At 65.3% G+C, this 16,525-nt stretch overlaps 1 protein-coding gene across 1 annotated transcript; it reads right to left on the bottom strand.

The window, feature by feature from the left end:
- Positions 1-7,107: 7,107 nt before the first annotated feature.
- On the bottom strand, positions 7,108-15,326 carry HGFAC (HGF activator). The gene is made up of 14 exons (XM_047094255.1): positions 15,231-15,326; positions 14,506-14,683; positions 14,257-14,353; positions 13,934-14,013; positions 13,130-13,252; positions 12,915-13,046; positions 12,714-12,824; positions 12,444-12,618; positions 12,154-12,239; positions 11,302-11,557; positions 9,082-9,221; positions 8,636-8,776; positions 8,401-8,549; positions 7,108-7,368 (listed from the first exon to the last, which is right to left on the bottom strand). Exons 1-14 carry the CDS (start codon positions 15,288-15,290, stop codon positions 7,186-7,188), a joined length of 1,911 nt encoding a protein of 636 aa, XP_046950211.1. The 5' UTR covers positions 15,291-15,326; the 3' UTR covers positions 7,108-7,185.
- Positions 15,327-16,525: the final 1,199 nt, after the last annotated feature.

Genomic DNA, 16,525 nt, shown 5'->3' on the forward strand with positions numbered 1-16,525 from the left:
GGTGGGGAGGAATAAACACTGTTCCGTTGACTCCAATCGGCACGGGCAGGGAGGCCGGCGTTTGTGGGGCAGGTATGCGAGCCTTCGCCCTGTGCAGGCCCTTCGGGCTAGGGCCTCTCACTGAGGGGGATCTAATGTCAGAGCGGTGGGCAGGGGGTCTCATGACCAGGACTGAGCCGGTCAGCAGAGTCTGTAGCCGAGGGGGGAGCGGCGGGGAGGGCCTGGCAAGCCCTGGTTCGGAGTCCCCACCGAGCAGCGGCCGTGCCGGGTGCAGAGAGCCAGGCTCACCCCCTTTGGGCACACGCTCCCGCTGCCCCCGGGGACCTGACAGGGTGGGTCCCCAGCGGGCCACGGGCTCGAATGGGATGCCGGGGTGCCGTCTGGCTGGGGCCCGATGTGCAGCAGGGTCACACCAGGCCCCGAAGCGGCTCTGTTTCTCCCACGTCCCCCGGCTCCCCCACCCCCACATCACCTGTGCAGCCAGCAGCCGCCCTCTGTGGAGCAGTTGCCTAGCCACAGAGCCCCATTCATGCCCCCACACATCTCAGGCCCCCAGGGGCCGGCGTGGGACAGCCGGCGTGGAGCCGGATGGCGGCTGGGGGCTGTGGCCAGCAACACATCCGCCGCCCCAGGCGCCTGGCACTCGGTCATCCCTGCAGGGAGGGGCAGGGCCCTGCTGCATTCCCAAGCGCTGGCCGAGACCCAGGCTCCTGCCCTGCCTGGCAGCTGCACCTGCTCCCGCACCGGCCGGAAAATGCGGGCTGGAGCAGGACAGACGGCCTCCTCCCCTCCACGTGGCCGCCGGGGCTGCAGAAGGGGGGAGAGCTTCCTGCCCGGCTCCTACTCCCAGACTTCGGGCCTCTCTGCCCCTCCGTTCCTGCTGTGGTCCACATGTTTGTGTCCCCCCAGATTCACGTGTTGAAGATCAAACCCCCGCTCGGTGGGACGGAGCTAGGAGGTCGGGCCTTCGGCACACGATTAGGTCATGAGGGTAGAGCTCCCATGACCCAATTACAGATGGTTCGACTTAGGGTTTTTCGACTCCAGGACAGGGGGAAAGCAATCCACATCCCGTAGAAGCTGTACTTCAGATTTTGACTTTGGATCTCTTCCCGGGCTAGCGGTCTGTGAGGCACAGTCTGTAAGGCCCGAGGCCCCTGGCCGGCCGCTCCCGGCCAGCCACCCACTCACCAGGGGGAACAATCGGTGCACTGACCACCGTCTACACCCGCAGAACCCTTTTCGCTTTCAATGAGGCACGTGAGATGGTCGACACTGTTATAACACAGACTTTGTGCTGGATGATTTCGCACCACTGTGGGCTGATGTGAGTGTCCTGGGACAGGCAGGCCAGGCTGAGCCACCACGTTCGCTAGGGAGACGTATTCAGTGCCTTTTGGACTTCTAGTATTTCCACGGCAAGCTCATCGTAAGTTGGGGAAGATCTGTAGTGTCCTTATAGTGTCCTTGTAAGAAGAGACGCGAGGAGATGGTCTCTCCCCGCTGTGTGAGCGCGTAGCAAGAAGGTGGCCCTCCGCAGCCAGGAAGCGGCTCTCGCCAGAACCCGACACTGCCTGCGCCCTCGTCTCAGACTCCTGGCCTCAGCACTGTGAGAAACAGCCCCCTGGCCTGTGGCATTCTGGTACAGCAGTCCAAGGGGACTGAGACAGTTTCTTCAGCTGCTCCAGCCCCGGTTGCTGGGTGAAACTGACTCTGGCCGCTGGAGCAGGAAGGAATTTGCTGGAAGAATGTCAGGCCTCTAGTAGAACCCAGGGCAGGCTGGAGAGCCAGCAGGAGCTTTGGGAGGCAGGGCGGTAGGGAAGCACAGCCACGTTCCTAACACCAGATGCCGCCCCGGCCCAGCACCACCACACAGCTGGACTCACGGCCACGGGGCATGGCTGGCCCCTCCCAAGAACCCCATGGCCGCTACTGACGTTAATGACGTGTGGTCATCCCTGACTGACCACACGGCCGGGGGTGCTGCTGCTGGACGTCACGGCCAGGGACACTGCCACTGCCACTGCCACTGCCACAGACCGGGGCCACAGGACCTGGCTCCAGACACTGCACCTGCCACTCACTCACCACCCAAACGAACTTTAACCGTCACGTGACCTCTCTGGTCTCCGTTTCCCCTTCTTGCCTCGTATCATGATGATGAGCCCCTACGTGAGACTGTGTGTGTGAGGGTCTTTGAAAATGATCATGGGTTCACAAACGCACAGCGACGATCGGGACCAGGGCCGGGCTGCCTCATCTGGGATCTCCAGGGGCTCGGAACCACCTGACAGGGGCAAACACCGTGCCCTGTGTCTACCCGCCCCTTGCGGATAGGTGGGGCTGTACGAAGGGGTCCTGGCCAGTGGAGTCTGGGCAGAAGACATGCGCCCCACTTCCAGGCCCAGCCGAGGGCACCTGGCACCATCTCCCACACTCTACATTCACCCCACAATGAGGGGGTGTGTCATGGCTGAATCACGTCCCCCAAAACACTTGGGTTGAAGCCCGAACCCCCCACGTGGCTGTACTTGGAGATACGGTCTTTACGGAAGCAGTTAAGGTTAAATGAGATCATAAGGGTGGGGTCCCGATCCCACAGGACTGTGGCCTTCCCAGCAGAGGGAGAGACACAGCAATGTCCCCTCTCTCAGAGCACACGCAGAGCAGGAAGGTGGCCTCTGCGGCCTGGAAAGGAGGCCTCACTAGAAACCGGCCCTGACGGACCTTGACCTAGGACTTCAGCCTCCAGAACTGTGAGAAGTAAGTTCCTGTTGTCTAAGCCCTACCTAGCTGGTGGCAGTCTGAGCTGCGACAATGTGGGAGATCGTGTGAACGAATGGCTGCAGTGACTCCTCCCACCACACCCGCACCCTGGAAGTGTGACCGTATACGTCCTCCCACTGAGGTTGGAATCCGTCTGTCCACCTGGAATATGGCTGGCTTGGACGAATGAAGCACAATGGAAATGCTCACATCCGCTCCTCTTTCTTTTGGAGCCCAGCCTCCACCACGCGAACAAGTCCAGGCTGACCCACTGGATGAGGAGCGACATGTGGCCTAGTCACCCCATGGCAGGAGCCAACAGCCAGGTGACTCCCAGAAGCAGAATAGCCCAAGGCTCACTGATGCCTCCAGCTGTGAGAATGAGGCAGCCCCCGCCCAGAGAACCGGCCAGCCCCGCCCATGCCAGGTTGCCAGCCCCGCCCAGAGAACCAGCCAGCTCCGCCCACACTAACCCCACCCAGAGAACCACCCAGCCCCGCCCAGAAAACTGGTCAGCCCCGCCCAGAAAACTGGTCAGCCCCACCCAGAGAACCGGCCAGCCCCGCCCACGCCAGGTGGCCAGCCCCGCCCACACTAACCCCACCCAGAGAACCACCCGGCCCCTCCCAGAAAACTGGTCAGCCCCGCCCAGAAAACTGGTCAGCCCCACCCAGAGAACCGGCCAGCCCCGCCCACGCCAGGTGGCCAGCCCCGCCCATGCCAAGTGGCCAGTCCCGCCCAGAGAACCAGCTAGCTCCGCCCTCACCAGCCCCGCCCAGAGAACCAGCCAGCCCCTCCTAGAAAACTGGTCAGCCCCGCCCAGAGTACCGGCCAGCCCCGCCCACGCCAAGTTACCAGCCCACAGAATGTGAGCTCAGTACATGACTGTCGGATCAGGACCCTGAGTTTCGAGGTCAGCGGTGACACAGAAAAAGTGTCTGGGGGTGGACTCCAAGCCTCACCGGACACCGGAAGCTCCAGATACAAGGAGGCTGGATCCCTGAGTCACCACCCAGGCAGGGTGCCAGCCACCTTCAAGCTGAGAGAGGTTCCAACAGACAGCAAGCAAGGTAGGAGACAGGGAGGAGCCCCACGTCGGAGAGAAGGGCGTCCTAAAAGCCACCAGAGGACAGAGGGTCCTTATGAAAGAACAATTGATGTAAAGCAGATTTCTCGACCGCAGCGCGGGAGGCCAGGAGGTGGCTGACACAAAGTCAGGGCTCTGGTCCGTCTGAGATTAAGTGACGGGGGACACCATCAGCAACTCCACGGCAACAAATGTGACGATTTAGACAGACAAATTCATAAAAGTGCGGCCTCCTATAACTGGTGCAAGAAAAAACAGAATCCTCAGTGCAGCAACTACTGACATACTGAACCAGTAGTAAAGAAAACTCTGGACCCAGGGAATTTTATGCAGGATTCTACCAAACTTTCAAAGATAGATCATTCCAGAGTCCTCCAGGGGACGATAAAAGAAGGGATACTCCTGAAGTCATTGTGTGAGTCAAGGAGTGTAAGAAAGGCCGATCTCACTCAGAAGCATAATAAAGTCCTAAAAAAAAAAAAATGAGAGTAAATCCCAAAAAGCTTGTAAAAAGTAAGGCAGTGTAGGTCAGCCAGGGTCCCAACAGGCTGTCACAGCATTAGGATAATCGGACAGGTGGTGTTGGAGGGGAGCCACCAAGGGTAACGCGGTGGCCCAGGGCTGGACGGGGGTGGGGTGGGGTCGATACCGCCTCTAGGCCAGAGGAGGAGGTCACCGATCCACGAAGGCGAAGGCGACGGTCATTCCCATCTTTGAAAGGAGCGGTGACCTTCAGTCAAGGGATCTGGGCGTGTCTGTCCTCTAGGGTCCCAGGACAAGGCGCCAGAGACAGGGCTGAAAGAGCAGAAATCAATGGTCTCACGGTTCTGGAGCCCAGAGTCCAAGATCGAGATAATCGTCAGGGCTGGTTCCTTCTGGGGCTGTGAAGGAGGGCCTGCCCCAAGCCTCTGCCCTCGGCCTGTCGAAGGCCATCTTCCACTGTGGCACTTCTGTGTGTGTGTGTGTGTGTGTGTGTGTGTGTGTCCACGTTTCCCCTCCTTCTAGGGGCACAGTCATACTGGATCAGGGCCCACCCCGGTGACCTCATTTCTGATTGATCACCTCTGTAAAGACCCTCCCTCCAAATAAGATCACATTCTGAGGTCCTGGGGGTTAGGACTTCAACATATGAGTGTTAGGAGGACACAGTTCAACTTAGAACATCGAGGTGGCCCCAAAAGGAGGGAGCCAGGGAAATCGATGCTGGCTCGCTCTGACTCAGCACGGTGCCCTCCAGAAATGCAAGGTCGGCCTCGTGCTAGACAGTCTATAATCGAGAGCCACCTCTTTAACAGATCCAGGCTAACACCCACAGGGAAGAAGGGGCGGGGGGTTATGGTGGGGCGGAGCCAAGCACAGGCTGCCGGAGGCCCCACATTCCCCACGCTTGGAGCTCCTGTGGCGACGGCAACCAGACTCCGCGCCCTGGGCTGGGACCAACACGTGGGGGCTTCAGCAGGGCGCTTCGGCCAGCTGGAGGGGCCGTGGGGAGAGGGACCGGGGCTCAGGACCGGGCTCTCTTCTCTGGTCTTGCTTGGAGCGGTGCGTGCCCATCGTGATGTGTCTGATCCGGTCATGACAACCCAGTCCCCTGCCGTCCCAGCCTCCTCTGCAGCTACGTGTGCCCTTGGGGCCCCATTTGGGCAAATGAGAGCTTAGTGCGAGAAGTCTCAGGGAAGGGGACTCTGGGGCGTCTTCCTCTCTCGGTACGGGAACGGATCGCTGGCAAACCAATGTCAGCAAGAGGCCGAGCGCCGGACCGGGTCACAGGAGGAAGACAAAGCTGCCTTTGTTCCCGCTGTATCCGCCTAGCCTCGGGACGCGGTCCCGACACAGGCTAAGAGCAGAGGCGGCTGGCAAAGCCCACGTCCTCTGCACCCACGTGCACACGTGAGGACGGGAACGACTGGGGCAGGACCCGACTAGCCTGGCCTCTCAGGAGCAGCCTCCACGAGTAACCTGAGCTCCACCGAGTGAAAGGGGGAGGGGTGGCCTGGGAGAGAACATTCTAGAAGCAGTGGGAACAGCATGAGTGAGGGCTCCGGTCAGTTGCATGGACAGAGGGAGGCCAGAGTGGCCAGAGCACAGACTGGGGGGCGGGGCGGGGACAGAAGAGGGGCGGGAGGTAGGTGGGGTCAGGCCACAGGGATTAGGGGAGGTTCCGAGGTAGGAGGGCAGTGACATTCAGAAAGCCCTGGCCTGTCACTTCAGAGAGAGGTGGTGAGACGTGGTCCAAGGCGGGGGCTGTGGAGACGACAGGGGAGAAAGAGGCTTTGGGGGTCGAGGAGCAGGAGAGGTGGGTGGGGACTGCGCGGAGGACCGTGTGGAGGCACTGAATGTGGGGCCATCCCCCGGCCTCTCCCCGAGACCAGGGCCCCCCGGCTCCCTGAGGCACGCGCTGCTGGGCACCAGGGCTGTGGCGGCAGCTCCCCTCTGTCCCGCCCCCACACCCAGGTCTCTCCCCCTGGCCACAGAGGTCTTTGCGTGTCCACCCTGCCGAAGCCCCGTCAGGGACCCCAGGGCACACCCCGTACCTCACTGCGGCCCACAGCAGCCCCCTCTGGTCTCCAACCACACTTCCTTATTTTGATTCAGACAAGCCACGTCCCTTGCCTCAGGACCTTTGCAGCTGCCGCTCTCTCTCTCTCTGCCTGGAATCCTGGGCTCTTCCCAGCATCTGTGCATCCTTCCCCAAGGTGTCCTGGCCAGCTGCTGCAGGAGCTTGGCTCCTGGAGGTACCTGGCAGTAGTGGCCCACTGCCCTGGGCGCCCTTGGCGGTCTCTGGGCCTGCTGGTCTCCCTCAGAGGGAGTCCCTGGCCTTCCCCCTGGGGACAGCTGCGGTCAGGTTGCCCTCTTGAAGGAAAATGAGGGCCAGCAGCCATTTCAAAAGAACTGTCGTAAGTCTTAAGGTCCCGTGCACTATTTGGCTTGGACTCCGCCCTGGGACAACGCGGGGTGCCTGGGCCCCAGCCCTACCTGCCTGGGGGTGGCCTGAGTGGGGCGGCTAGAGACAGCTCGGGCTCTGGACAGGCTCCAGACTAAGTCCCCTGCCCTGACCCCACCCCCCCCCACCCAGGTCTTGGGGCCAGACCCCTCCCGGGGGGTTGCAGGCTCCCTTCTCCACTGAGCAAAGGAAGGTGGGGCCCTGGCTCCGGGAGCCCTGGCCCTCAGCCACGCCATCTACAGACGTGGGCCGGGGGTCAAGGCCCGGGACGGAGGGCTGAGCCGGGGGCAGAGGCACGGGCAGCGTGGGCCAGGTTCGCGGAGACATCTTTATTGCAGGAGTTCGGGAACGGTGAGAGGCGGGACGGCCACGCCAGGGGTGGGGTGCCTCAGGAGGGATCCGCAGGCCGCTTAGGGGGCCGGATCCGGTCGTTGATCCAGTCCACGTAATTGGCCACACGGGTGTAGACGCCAGGTTTGTTAAGCCTCCCACAGCCGTCGCCCCAGCTGATGATGCCGTACAGGTAGGCCAGGCCGTTCTTCTCACAGGCCAGGGGCCCGCCCGAGTCCCCCTGCAGCGGAGGCAGGCCGGCTCAGCCCCTCAGCAGCACAGAGGTGCTCCCGCTCCCGCCTCCCGAGCCCCAGCCCCGAGAAAGCCTGTGGCGAGGACTCCCGGGAGCTCCCGATGCAGACTTGCTGCCGCGTGGGGGACAGAAGACAAGGGTGCTTCAGGTGGAGCACTGTCCCCCCTCCCCCAGCCTCCTAGACACGGGGTCACCGGGTTCCAGGGCCGCTGGGACCGCACCCGTGCCATGGAGCCCTCTCAGCCCCACGCCCAGCAGTGAGCTCCTCGCTCGGGCTCCCGAGCCGGCCCGCCAGCACGCGCCCTGCACGGACCAGGCGGGGGGGGGTCCCCGTGTTCTGGCTCAGGCTCAGTCCCCCCCTTGAAATGCCCTCCCAGCCACCCGGCAGACTCCTATTCAGTCCTCCAAATAAGTGCAAATGCCCCCTCGTGCAGAAACCCATCCTGTCTTCCCCCAAAGGTGCTCGTCCGATCATGTGGGCCAGTGTCAAGGCCCCCCCACCCTGCCGCTTCTGAGCTGTGTGACCTGGGAAGAGTGACAGGACCTCTCTGAGCCTCAGTTTGTCCGTCTATAAAGTGGCAAGTAAAGCTGTTCCTCCGTCTCGGGGTTGACGTGTAGCCTAAACAAGACAGTGCCCGTGGAGCCCTCGATAAATCAGCTCTGGGGACGGGCTGATCGACTGAGCCCACTTGGAGGAACTCTGGACGAAAAGGGACTTGGCCTTTAGTGTCACGTGCCCACCTGTGGCCGGGCAACTGGGACACGTCCAGGCTTTGAGACCCTGCCCCTCCCTGGGCCTCAGCCTCCCCATCATGTGGGAGGGGCTCCTCCCCGCCGGCTGGGACAGGGACAGCCTCCAGAAGTAGTGGGCGCCCAGCCTGGGGGTGCGGGCCACTGACTGGGAGGGGCACTCTCTGCCCGGCTCCCCTGCCGGCTCTTCAAGTCAAGGTCCCTTTCGGCTCTGAGCTCCCCCCCCCAACCCGGGGCGGGGGGCCGGCATCCTTGAGAGCCCTGGCTCACCTGGCAGGCGTCAGACTTGCAGTCGAAGTAGCCAGCGCACAGCATGTGGGGGCTGATGTCGGCCCCGTACACCTCGGGGCTGCTGCACTTGTGGTCTGCCACCAGGGGGACCAGCGCCTCCCGCAGGGAGCTGGAGTAGCCACTCACGTCTGCGGACAGGTGCCCTCAGGCTGGGTGAGGCTTGCCGGGGGCGGGCCGCCACACCCCTGGCCACGATGCTCCCGCCCCCACTCACTCTCATCCTGGTGGCCCCAGCCAGCGATCTGGCACTTGTGTCCAGCGGGGAAGGGGCTGCTGGGCTCAGGCAGGCAGATGGGCTGGACAAACTGGGAGCGGACGGCACAGCGGTCCCCCTTCTTCTTCAGCCGGATCAGGACTGGGCAGGAGAGAGACCAGAGGTCAGCCTGGGACACGGCGGGGGGGGGGGGGCCTGCCGGACAGAGGGTGGTGCTAGAGACGGAGGGGCTGTGCACTGGGAGACCCGGCTCCTCCTCCCACCAGGCCAAGGCCACTCTGCCGTCCCGGGCACCCTCGCTGCCCTGCGCCCGACTCCCCTCCCCTCCCCCCTCCTTTCCCTCCCCCTCTCTCCATGCCCCTCTCCCCAGGTCGGCCTCGTGCCTACCCCTGCCCCTCTCCTGGCTCTGGCCTGTTGCACCCCAACGAGCCCCAAGCCTCACTTACCCAGGTCATGGTCACTGGGGTTGAACACTGAGTACATGGGGTAAGGGATGTACTTCTCGATGCCAAACGTCTGCGTTACGTCTGTTGTCTGGTTGAAGAAGTGTTGGCCTAGGACCACTAAGACACTTTCCCTGCGGGGGCTGTGCGACACGGCTGGTGACAGCAGGACCCGGGCCCTCCCCTCAGGCCCCGGAGGTTGGCTCTCCCCATGACCCATGATGGCTCAAGCGTCCTGGAGATCCAGGACTGTGCAGGCCCCCTGCAGCCCTTGGGGAGCTGAGCAGGGGCAGGAGAGGGCTGGGCTCTGGCCACACACACACACACACACACACACACACAACCTTTAGTAATTCTGGGGACCTCATGCAGACGGGGGCATGGGGGCTGTGCTGATCGGGGCCTGAGTGGGTGGAGACCCCAGCCCTGCCTGGTAGCCCTGACCCAGCTTCTATCTAGCCTGTGGGGACCCCCAGATACAGCCCCTCACTCCTGCTGGGCACAGCCCTGGGCCCCCATGGTCAGCTTCTCGGTCCCCTCTCTGGGCCTCTGTTTTCCCATCTCCTGTGGAAGCGGTTAGCTCTCATGCTGGCTTGGCCCTCCTGCCTTGGACTCCAGCTCCAGGCCACTGTGGGACCTTGGCCACTAGGCTGTCCCAGGCCGTAGGCCCTTCTGGAAGACGGGCTCCTGTGCCATGGGCAGCCAGCCAGATGCTCAGCACACAGTAGGGCTGGGTGCCTGGCCTCTGGACAAGGCCATCAACCCAACCCAGGGCCAGAGATGGCCATTCTTGGGTCTTGCTCAGGTGGGCTCTCAGGGTGGATGGCCAGTGAACTGAGGGCTTGGAGCCCCCAGGCCTCCAGGGACAGGAGGAGGACCGGGCTGGCCCAAGTGCAGGGCAGGGAGGAGCGGGCTGTCTGCCAGCTCTGGGTGCCAGGTTCTGCCCTTTGCTAAAGGAGCATGCCCCTCCTGAGGGGCACCTGGGAGTCCAGGAACCCCCCTCTAACACCCCTGTCTACCTCACTGCCCCTGCCTGGCCCCTCCCCAGCCCTGCCATGGATGGGAGGAGTGGGCCCCTGCTCTCCTGCCCCAGCCTCTTTTTTCTTTCTTTCTTTCTTTTTTTTTTTTAACATTTATCATATTGCTGAGAGACAGAGCATGAGCGAGGGAGGTGCAGAGAGAGAGGAAGACACAGAATCCGGACCAGGCTCTAGGATCTGAGCTGTCAGCATAGAGCCCCACACGGGGCTCGAAACCCGCAAACCATGAGGTCCTGACCTGAGCGGAAGCCGGAGGCTCAACCGACCGAGCCACCCAGGCGCACCCCCTGCCCCAGCCTCTTAAACCCTCGCCTGACTTGAGCCCACTGCCCCCCACCCGTGCCATGGTCCCTGGCTGACTGAGGGGGGCTCAGTGCCAGACTCTCACACTGACAAAGCCCCCAGACCTCCCGCAGCCCCTAATCCCCGGGATGCCACCGTCAGGCCCATCCCCTCCCACTGGCCTCCCCCCAGGGGGGAGCCTCCCAGTCTGGACCCCCAGATGGGGAACCTTGTCCCCATCACAGCGGGTGGAAGCTGGGGAGGGGCTGGTCTTTCCCGCTCCTCCGGTGTGTGCCGGTGGGCCCCACGCCCTGGACCCCCACTGCCCAAGTGGCGGGCCGGAGCCCCAGCCCGCCTGCAGGCTCACTGAGTGGGCGAGGCCTCCGCGGCCCGGAGGGAGGCGGGGTGGGCGGGGTCTGGGTCGGAGAGGGGCGGGATCTTCACAGAGGACGGCCCCGCCCACCGCCCTCTCGGCACCTGGCCACTCCTCCGAGAGCCGCCCCGCCCCACCCCCGACGCAGGACTGCCGGGGCTCCCCGGGGCGCAGGGGTGGGGCTGGTCTCTGCAGCTTCCAAGCCCTGCCCGGGGCTGATTGCCGAGTCCCTCCTGGGTCAGTGGGGCGACGGTCAGATGAGGGGCCGGACGTGGGGGTTACACGGGCAGGTGGGGAAACGTGGGGGCACTTGAGCGACGGGCGGCGTCAAGTGGGTGAGGACAGGCAGACGGGTAGGTGGGAGGATGGGGGGTGAAGGGTGGACGGGCACATGGGCGGCAGCTGGCCAGCACAGAGGTGTGGATGGACGGTGGCAGGGCGGCCGGGAGGGCGGAGTGTAGATGGTGGGAGGGGGACCGGTGGATGGGATGAAGCATGGAGTGGGGGGTCCTGGCCAGAGGCGCCCACCTGTTGGAGAAGCAGTGGGCCGCAGACACCACCCAGCAGGTGTGGACAAGACTCCCCGCGCAGAAGTCGTTCCCGATGTAGATGGCGGCCAGCCAGGGGTGGGAGCCGGGCAGTGAGGACGAGCCACCAATGATGCGTGGCCGGAGGAAGCTCCTCTTCTTGTGCCTCTTGCCACAGGTCTGGTGTCCCGTGGAGGCAGGCTCAGGCTGGCTCAGCAGGACCTCGGCGGGTAGGGGGTTAATTCTGGCCAGGGATTCTGGGAGCACAGGTCACTGGGTCGCACACCCCGGGCCAGAATGGGTCCCGGCTGCCATCCTCAGGCCCCCAGGCGGTTCCCCCCGCCTCCCAGCCCACCCCAGGCAGCTCATCGGGAGGAGGGTCCAGGGCTCAGCCCAGCTCTGCCCTCACAGGCACCCAGCTCTCCTCCTCTGCAGGAAGGGGAAATGACACCCAATCACAGGGTTTTGTGGGAACCAAGGTGGGAGGGAACCTGGCAGGTGTTCCTGTCCCTCCCGGCAGCCTGGGACCTGGGAGCCCAGGAGGGTCAGACGGCCCTGGGGCACGGGGCCCCCTGCCCACTCCCAGGGGTGCCCGCTGGACCCCCTGCCCACACTATGCACCCCTGCTCGGCACTTCCCTGTCTCTGGGGGCCGTCGGGGGCCCCGTTGAGGCTGAGTGGGAGCCACCCCAGGGGACCTGCTCTGACCCCCTGGCCGCATGACCTTGGCCGCGCCCTGCTCCAGTGAGCCTCAGTGTCCCCATCTGCCAGACGGGGCAGTGGTCCTCCAACGAGGGGAGGCCAGGCGCGGGAGGGGAGCAGGGAGGCCCACGGGGGTCTCCACCCTCGCGCACCGCAGGCGTCCAGGCGGCAGTACTCCCAGGAGAGCGCGCTGTCCTTCACCACGTAGCACCAGGGCCTCTGGTCCTTGTCTGGGTTTCTGGCGCGTGGAGAGGCGGGTGGGCGGGCGGTGAGGGGGGTGGGAGGACCCGGCAGGGTGGGGCCCCTGACACCCCCTCCCCAGCAGCGTTCCGCTTGGGGGTGGACATAGTGGCCCTGGCCCCCGTGGGCCTGACCTCCGCCGCAGGACAGACCCCACCCACGTCGCATGAGGTGGTGGGGGGTGGGGCAGGCCAGTGCTGACCGGCAGTAGGCGTGGGGGCCCAGGCCGAGCAGGGCCGCGGCGCCCACCGAGTCCACATGCAGCTCCTGGTACAGCAGGTCGGAGTTCCAGGCCAGGCAGCTGAGACCCGAGGCCGCCGTGCTGGCCACGCCTCGGTACTCGGCACCGCTCCCCACGAAGCAGTGCTGGCTGGGCACTGTGGGCAGCACGGTGGGCGATGAGCCCGGGGCCCCAGGCCGCGTCACCTCGACGCCGGGCCCCGGGGCGCAGGCCGCAGGCGGACGCACTCACCGATGTTGCAGAGCCGCCCAGCGTGGCCCGGGGGGCAGGCGCATACGGTGGTCCCGGTGGCCACGATCAGGTGGCAGGTGCCCCCGTTCAGGCACGGGCTGCTCAGGCAAGCTGGGGGGGAGGGCTCAGAAGCTAGGCCTCAGGCCTTGAGGGCGCTGTCGCTGGGGGACCCGGCGAGCCCCGCCCCCTGCCGTGGCCTACCTGTGTGGCGGGTGCCCTCGCAGCGGATCTGGCCCCCCGCACACTCACACTGCTCCACTCGGCCCTGGCTCACTCGGGCCCAGCGATCGCCCGCCTCCAAGTGCTCATAGCGCGTCTCGTCGAAGCATCTCTCTGGGGGTCGCAGAGTGCCCTGCACCCCACTGCACCCGGGCGGCCACCCTCCCACCGCCAGAAGCCCCGGTGGCCCTGCTCACCTGTGCCACAGTTCTTGCCTGTGAAAGCCATGGGGCAGGTGCAGTGGTAGGACTCGGGGTCCTGGGTGTTGGAGCATGAGCCCCCGTTGAGGCATGGGCCAGAGGCACAGGGATCCAGGGCAGCTGGGGGGGCGGGGGGAGGTGCAGGGGGCAGGTGTACCCCAAACCCTGTGACCCTCTCTGTTGGCCAAGGACTGCGGGGCCTTCATCGGACCCACCACCTTAAAGGTGCCCCTTCTGGGTTCCTTGGGTGCCCTTGTCCCGGGAAGGGGTGTAGACCTTCCCCCGTCTCCCAGCACCCCTGCCCAGCACTCAGACCCTGGGCAAGCGGGCCTCTGGCCCTGTACCGGTGTCCCGTCAGACAGCACCGTCCCCACCTGTGTGCCCTGGGACCCTTGTGCCCCGTCGACCCTATGGGCCCTCCTTTCTGTCCAGGACTCTGACTGTGCAGCCGCATGGCCCAGCCACACCACCAGGGGGCGCCTCGGTCCCAGCAATGACTGAGGCAGCACCGTGGCTCCGAGAAGGCAGGGTCCTGTCTGGGAGGGGTCCCACCTTCCGCACTCCTGCAGGCCCCTGGGCTGATGACTCCTCTGTCCTCTCCCAGCCCCCCGGGGCTGCAGCGGGGTCAACCCCAAAGTCCCCTCACGTACTCCAAGCAAGCCCCCAGTTCCAGGTCAGCCCTGTCCCCTCGGCCCCTGCCCCATCGGCACGTTGCCCTAATAATGCTCCCCTGCGCTCACCGCCCCCAGCCCCCTCCTAGCCTGGGCTCAGGGGCCCCCACCCCGTTCCCTGGGCACCCACCTGGGCCCTCTCTGGGCGCTGAGGCCTGCGCACAGTAGCCCCAGGCCCTGTCGCGGTCATAGTTGTGAGTGGTGGCGCACCTGGGGGAGAGGAGGCACCTGGGTCCCCCGGGCCGGGGCTCAGCCCGCCCCAGTGTGATGCCCATAGGGTGGCCCCTCTGACCGCCCTGGGGCTCGTTCCCTACACCTGCCGTGTGCCAGGCTGTCTGGGGGCGGGGTGTGGAGGGCGGGAGGGTCTCCGGATTGGACAAGGGGCCGTGGGGACCGGGAGGAGGGGAGGCGGACGGTCTGTGCATGCGGGCCTTGTCCCCAGCGGCGACCCACCACTTCCTGTGGGCGCTCCCCTCCGAGGTGCAGGTGTGCAGCATACGGCCACCGTAGCGGAAGGGGAAACTACAGGGCTGCCCGTCCTCTGTGAGCACTGCAGGGGGAGGCGAGAGGGGTCGAGGGGCTCCCGTGCTGGGCACCTCCTGACCCCACACCGCACACCCCACTCTCCAGCAGTCCCCCGCGCCCCTCCCAGCCCGCCCATCCAGGTGCAGCCTCCCACCTCCGGGAGGTCTCCTGACCCACCTGGGCTCCCAGGGCTGCTGCTGGAGGGAGCCCTGGGCGGGGGGCTCAGCCCCCTACCACGGGGTCCCTGTGTCTCTGGAGCACTCGTGGCCAGGGTCACAGGGGTCACCGAGGTTACGGGGGCCGTGGGGGTCCCCGGGGTCACTGTGGCGTTAGGTTCTGGGGGTTCTGTAAGGTTCTGGGAAGGGCAAAGAGGGCTGAGATCGCGTCGGGGTGGGATGGGCGCCCCTCACGCTCAGGCCCTGCTGGCTGGGCCGGTCGCAGTCCCCGGCCTGGTTTCCACATGGTGGCTCTCAAGTTTTAGAGGAGAAACCAAGGGGACACTGGCCGTCCTGAGTTCCTCAGCCCGGCCCCATCCCCTTCCCTCCTGCCGAGCCCACAGGGTTAGACAGGGCGGGCTCGGCATCTGCCCAGGCTGGGGCACCCCTGCCTTCTGTTCTGGGGGATTAAAGAGCAGCTGTGAGGCCCTGAGAGGCCCCCCACCCAGTCCCCAAACAGTGGGACCCAAAGACAAGGCAGTGGCCCTGATGCCCCCGGGCGGGGGCCCAGCAGGTCAGATCCCCAGGCCCCCAGGCCCCCTAGGCCAGCCAGCATGCCACCTCACCCGCCGAAGGCCAGCTTTCACCAAGTTGGAGCCCTCCCACGTTCCACAGCCCACCCCGGCCCCAGGACCCAGGGTGGGCACGGGGAGGCCACGGCCACCGTGCCACGGGCTCAGTGCTCACCCTGCCAGCCTGGGGCTGGGCCCCGCAGGGCACCAGCAGCAGCAGCAGGAGCAGGGCCATTCCGGGCAGGGGGCAAAGGCTGGGAACCCAGGCCCAGCGCCCCGTGGCCCCTGAGCTGGCGTGAGGGGCAGCAGGAGGCGGAAACAGAGCGGCCAGGGCAGGTGGGGGGTCAAGGCCACCTGGCAATGATTAACCTGGCTGCCTCCAGTGCCGGCCCCACATGGTCCTCGTGTCTGCTGCCCCGTTCTCCCCACCTGGTCCAGCTGTCCCTCTGGCATCAGCCACTCTAGTCCTGGACCTGACAACATTCTCAGACCCCTCAGACACACAGCCAGTGGGGACCTGAACTCCTGGCCCCAGCATCTGGTCCCCGCCTCTCCGCAGGGCTGGCTGCGGTCTGTTAATGAACTATCGATAACCAGAGTGGCCTCGAGTGCTGAGCCTCCCAGGCCTGGGGGGCGGGTGCTAGCCCAGAGGAGGGTGTGTGCGCTGGGCTGAGTGTTGCGGGCAATGAGCCCAGGACAGGGGCCCCTGCTGTCCGCAGCACTCCAGCTTGGCCCCTCCCAGGATAAGCCTGGGGTGGGGGCTCTCACGGGAGTAGAGCTGGGGAGGCGGGCGGCACCGGAGCCGGCAGTCCCCCTGCCCTAACTCTGCAAGCTGCCTGGGAATGTCTCCTCCCCCGCCTGGCCTGGACCCCCGGGGCACCTCCTCCAGGAAGCCTTCCCATCCCTGGACTCCCTGAGCCCTGGGCTTCCCCTTCACAGCTTAGCTGACGTGACGCTGTCCCCATTTGTGTCTGGGTCTGCCCCCACCCCATCCTGAGCTCTGGCTGGGGCCAGCTATCTCTGGGTGGCTCAGGTCCCCCGAAGAGCCCCAGCCAGGCACCCAGGGCCCCCCAAGGCCACAGAGACATGGCCTAGGATCCCGCCCAGGTCTGCACGCACCTCGTGCTCTCCATCTGGGACCTGGGGCGGGCTGCCCCCTGGACACCACGGTAGTAGGTCCTCCCCACCCCTACGAGTCCCAGAATGCGTGACTGGAGGGCGCCAGGCAGAGCCACCCCGGGTTCCCTGTAGATTAGCTCAGTGGCCCACATGGGGAGGAGGCGAGGGCTGGCCCTCACTTTGGCCTAGGGATCAGCTGGGCACTGTGGCCACCTCGCTGTGCGCCCCCAGACCACTCTCTCTCTGGGCCCCCATTTTGCCATCTGCACAGAGGAGGGAGAGTGGAAACTGAGTGTGCACCCAGCCTGGTGCATGGTGGATGTGGGGTTCAGGGGGTGGGGGGAGCGTGGT

This window comes from Lynx rufus, unplaced genomic scaffold (assembly GCF_022079265.1).
Source record: "Lynx rufus isolate CCGP_SWC_20201006 ecotype Redwood Valley unplaced genomic scaffold, mLynRuf1.p SCAF_38, whole genome shotgun sequence".
In the NCBI taxonomy this organism is placed as follows: domain Eukaryota; kingdom Metazoa; phylum Chordata; class Mammalia; order Carnivora; family Felidae; genus Lynx; species Lynx rufus.

Excerpts from the sequence above, each read along its gene's own strand:
- HGFAC (XM_047094255.1), bottom strand. The coding sequence starts at position 15,290 with ATGGCCCTGCTCCTGCTGCTGCTGCTGGTGCCCTGCGGGGCCCAGCCC. Across the intron at positions 12,240-12,443 it reads GGCCCCCACGCCTACTGCCG|AAACCCAGACAAGGACCAGA; the intron begins GTCAGCACTGGC and ends TCCACGCGCCAG. Across the intron at positions 9,222-11,301 it reads GCCCACTGCTTCTCCAACAG|CCCCCGCAGGGAAAGTGTCT; the intron begins GTGGGCGCCTCT and ends CGTGTCGCACAG.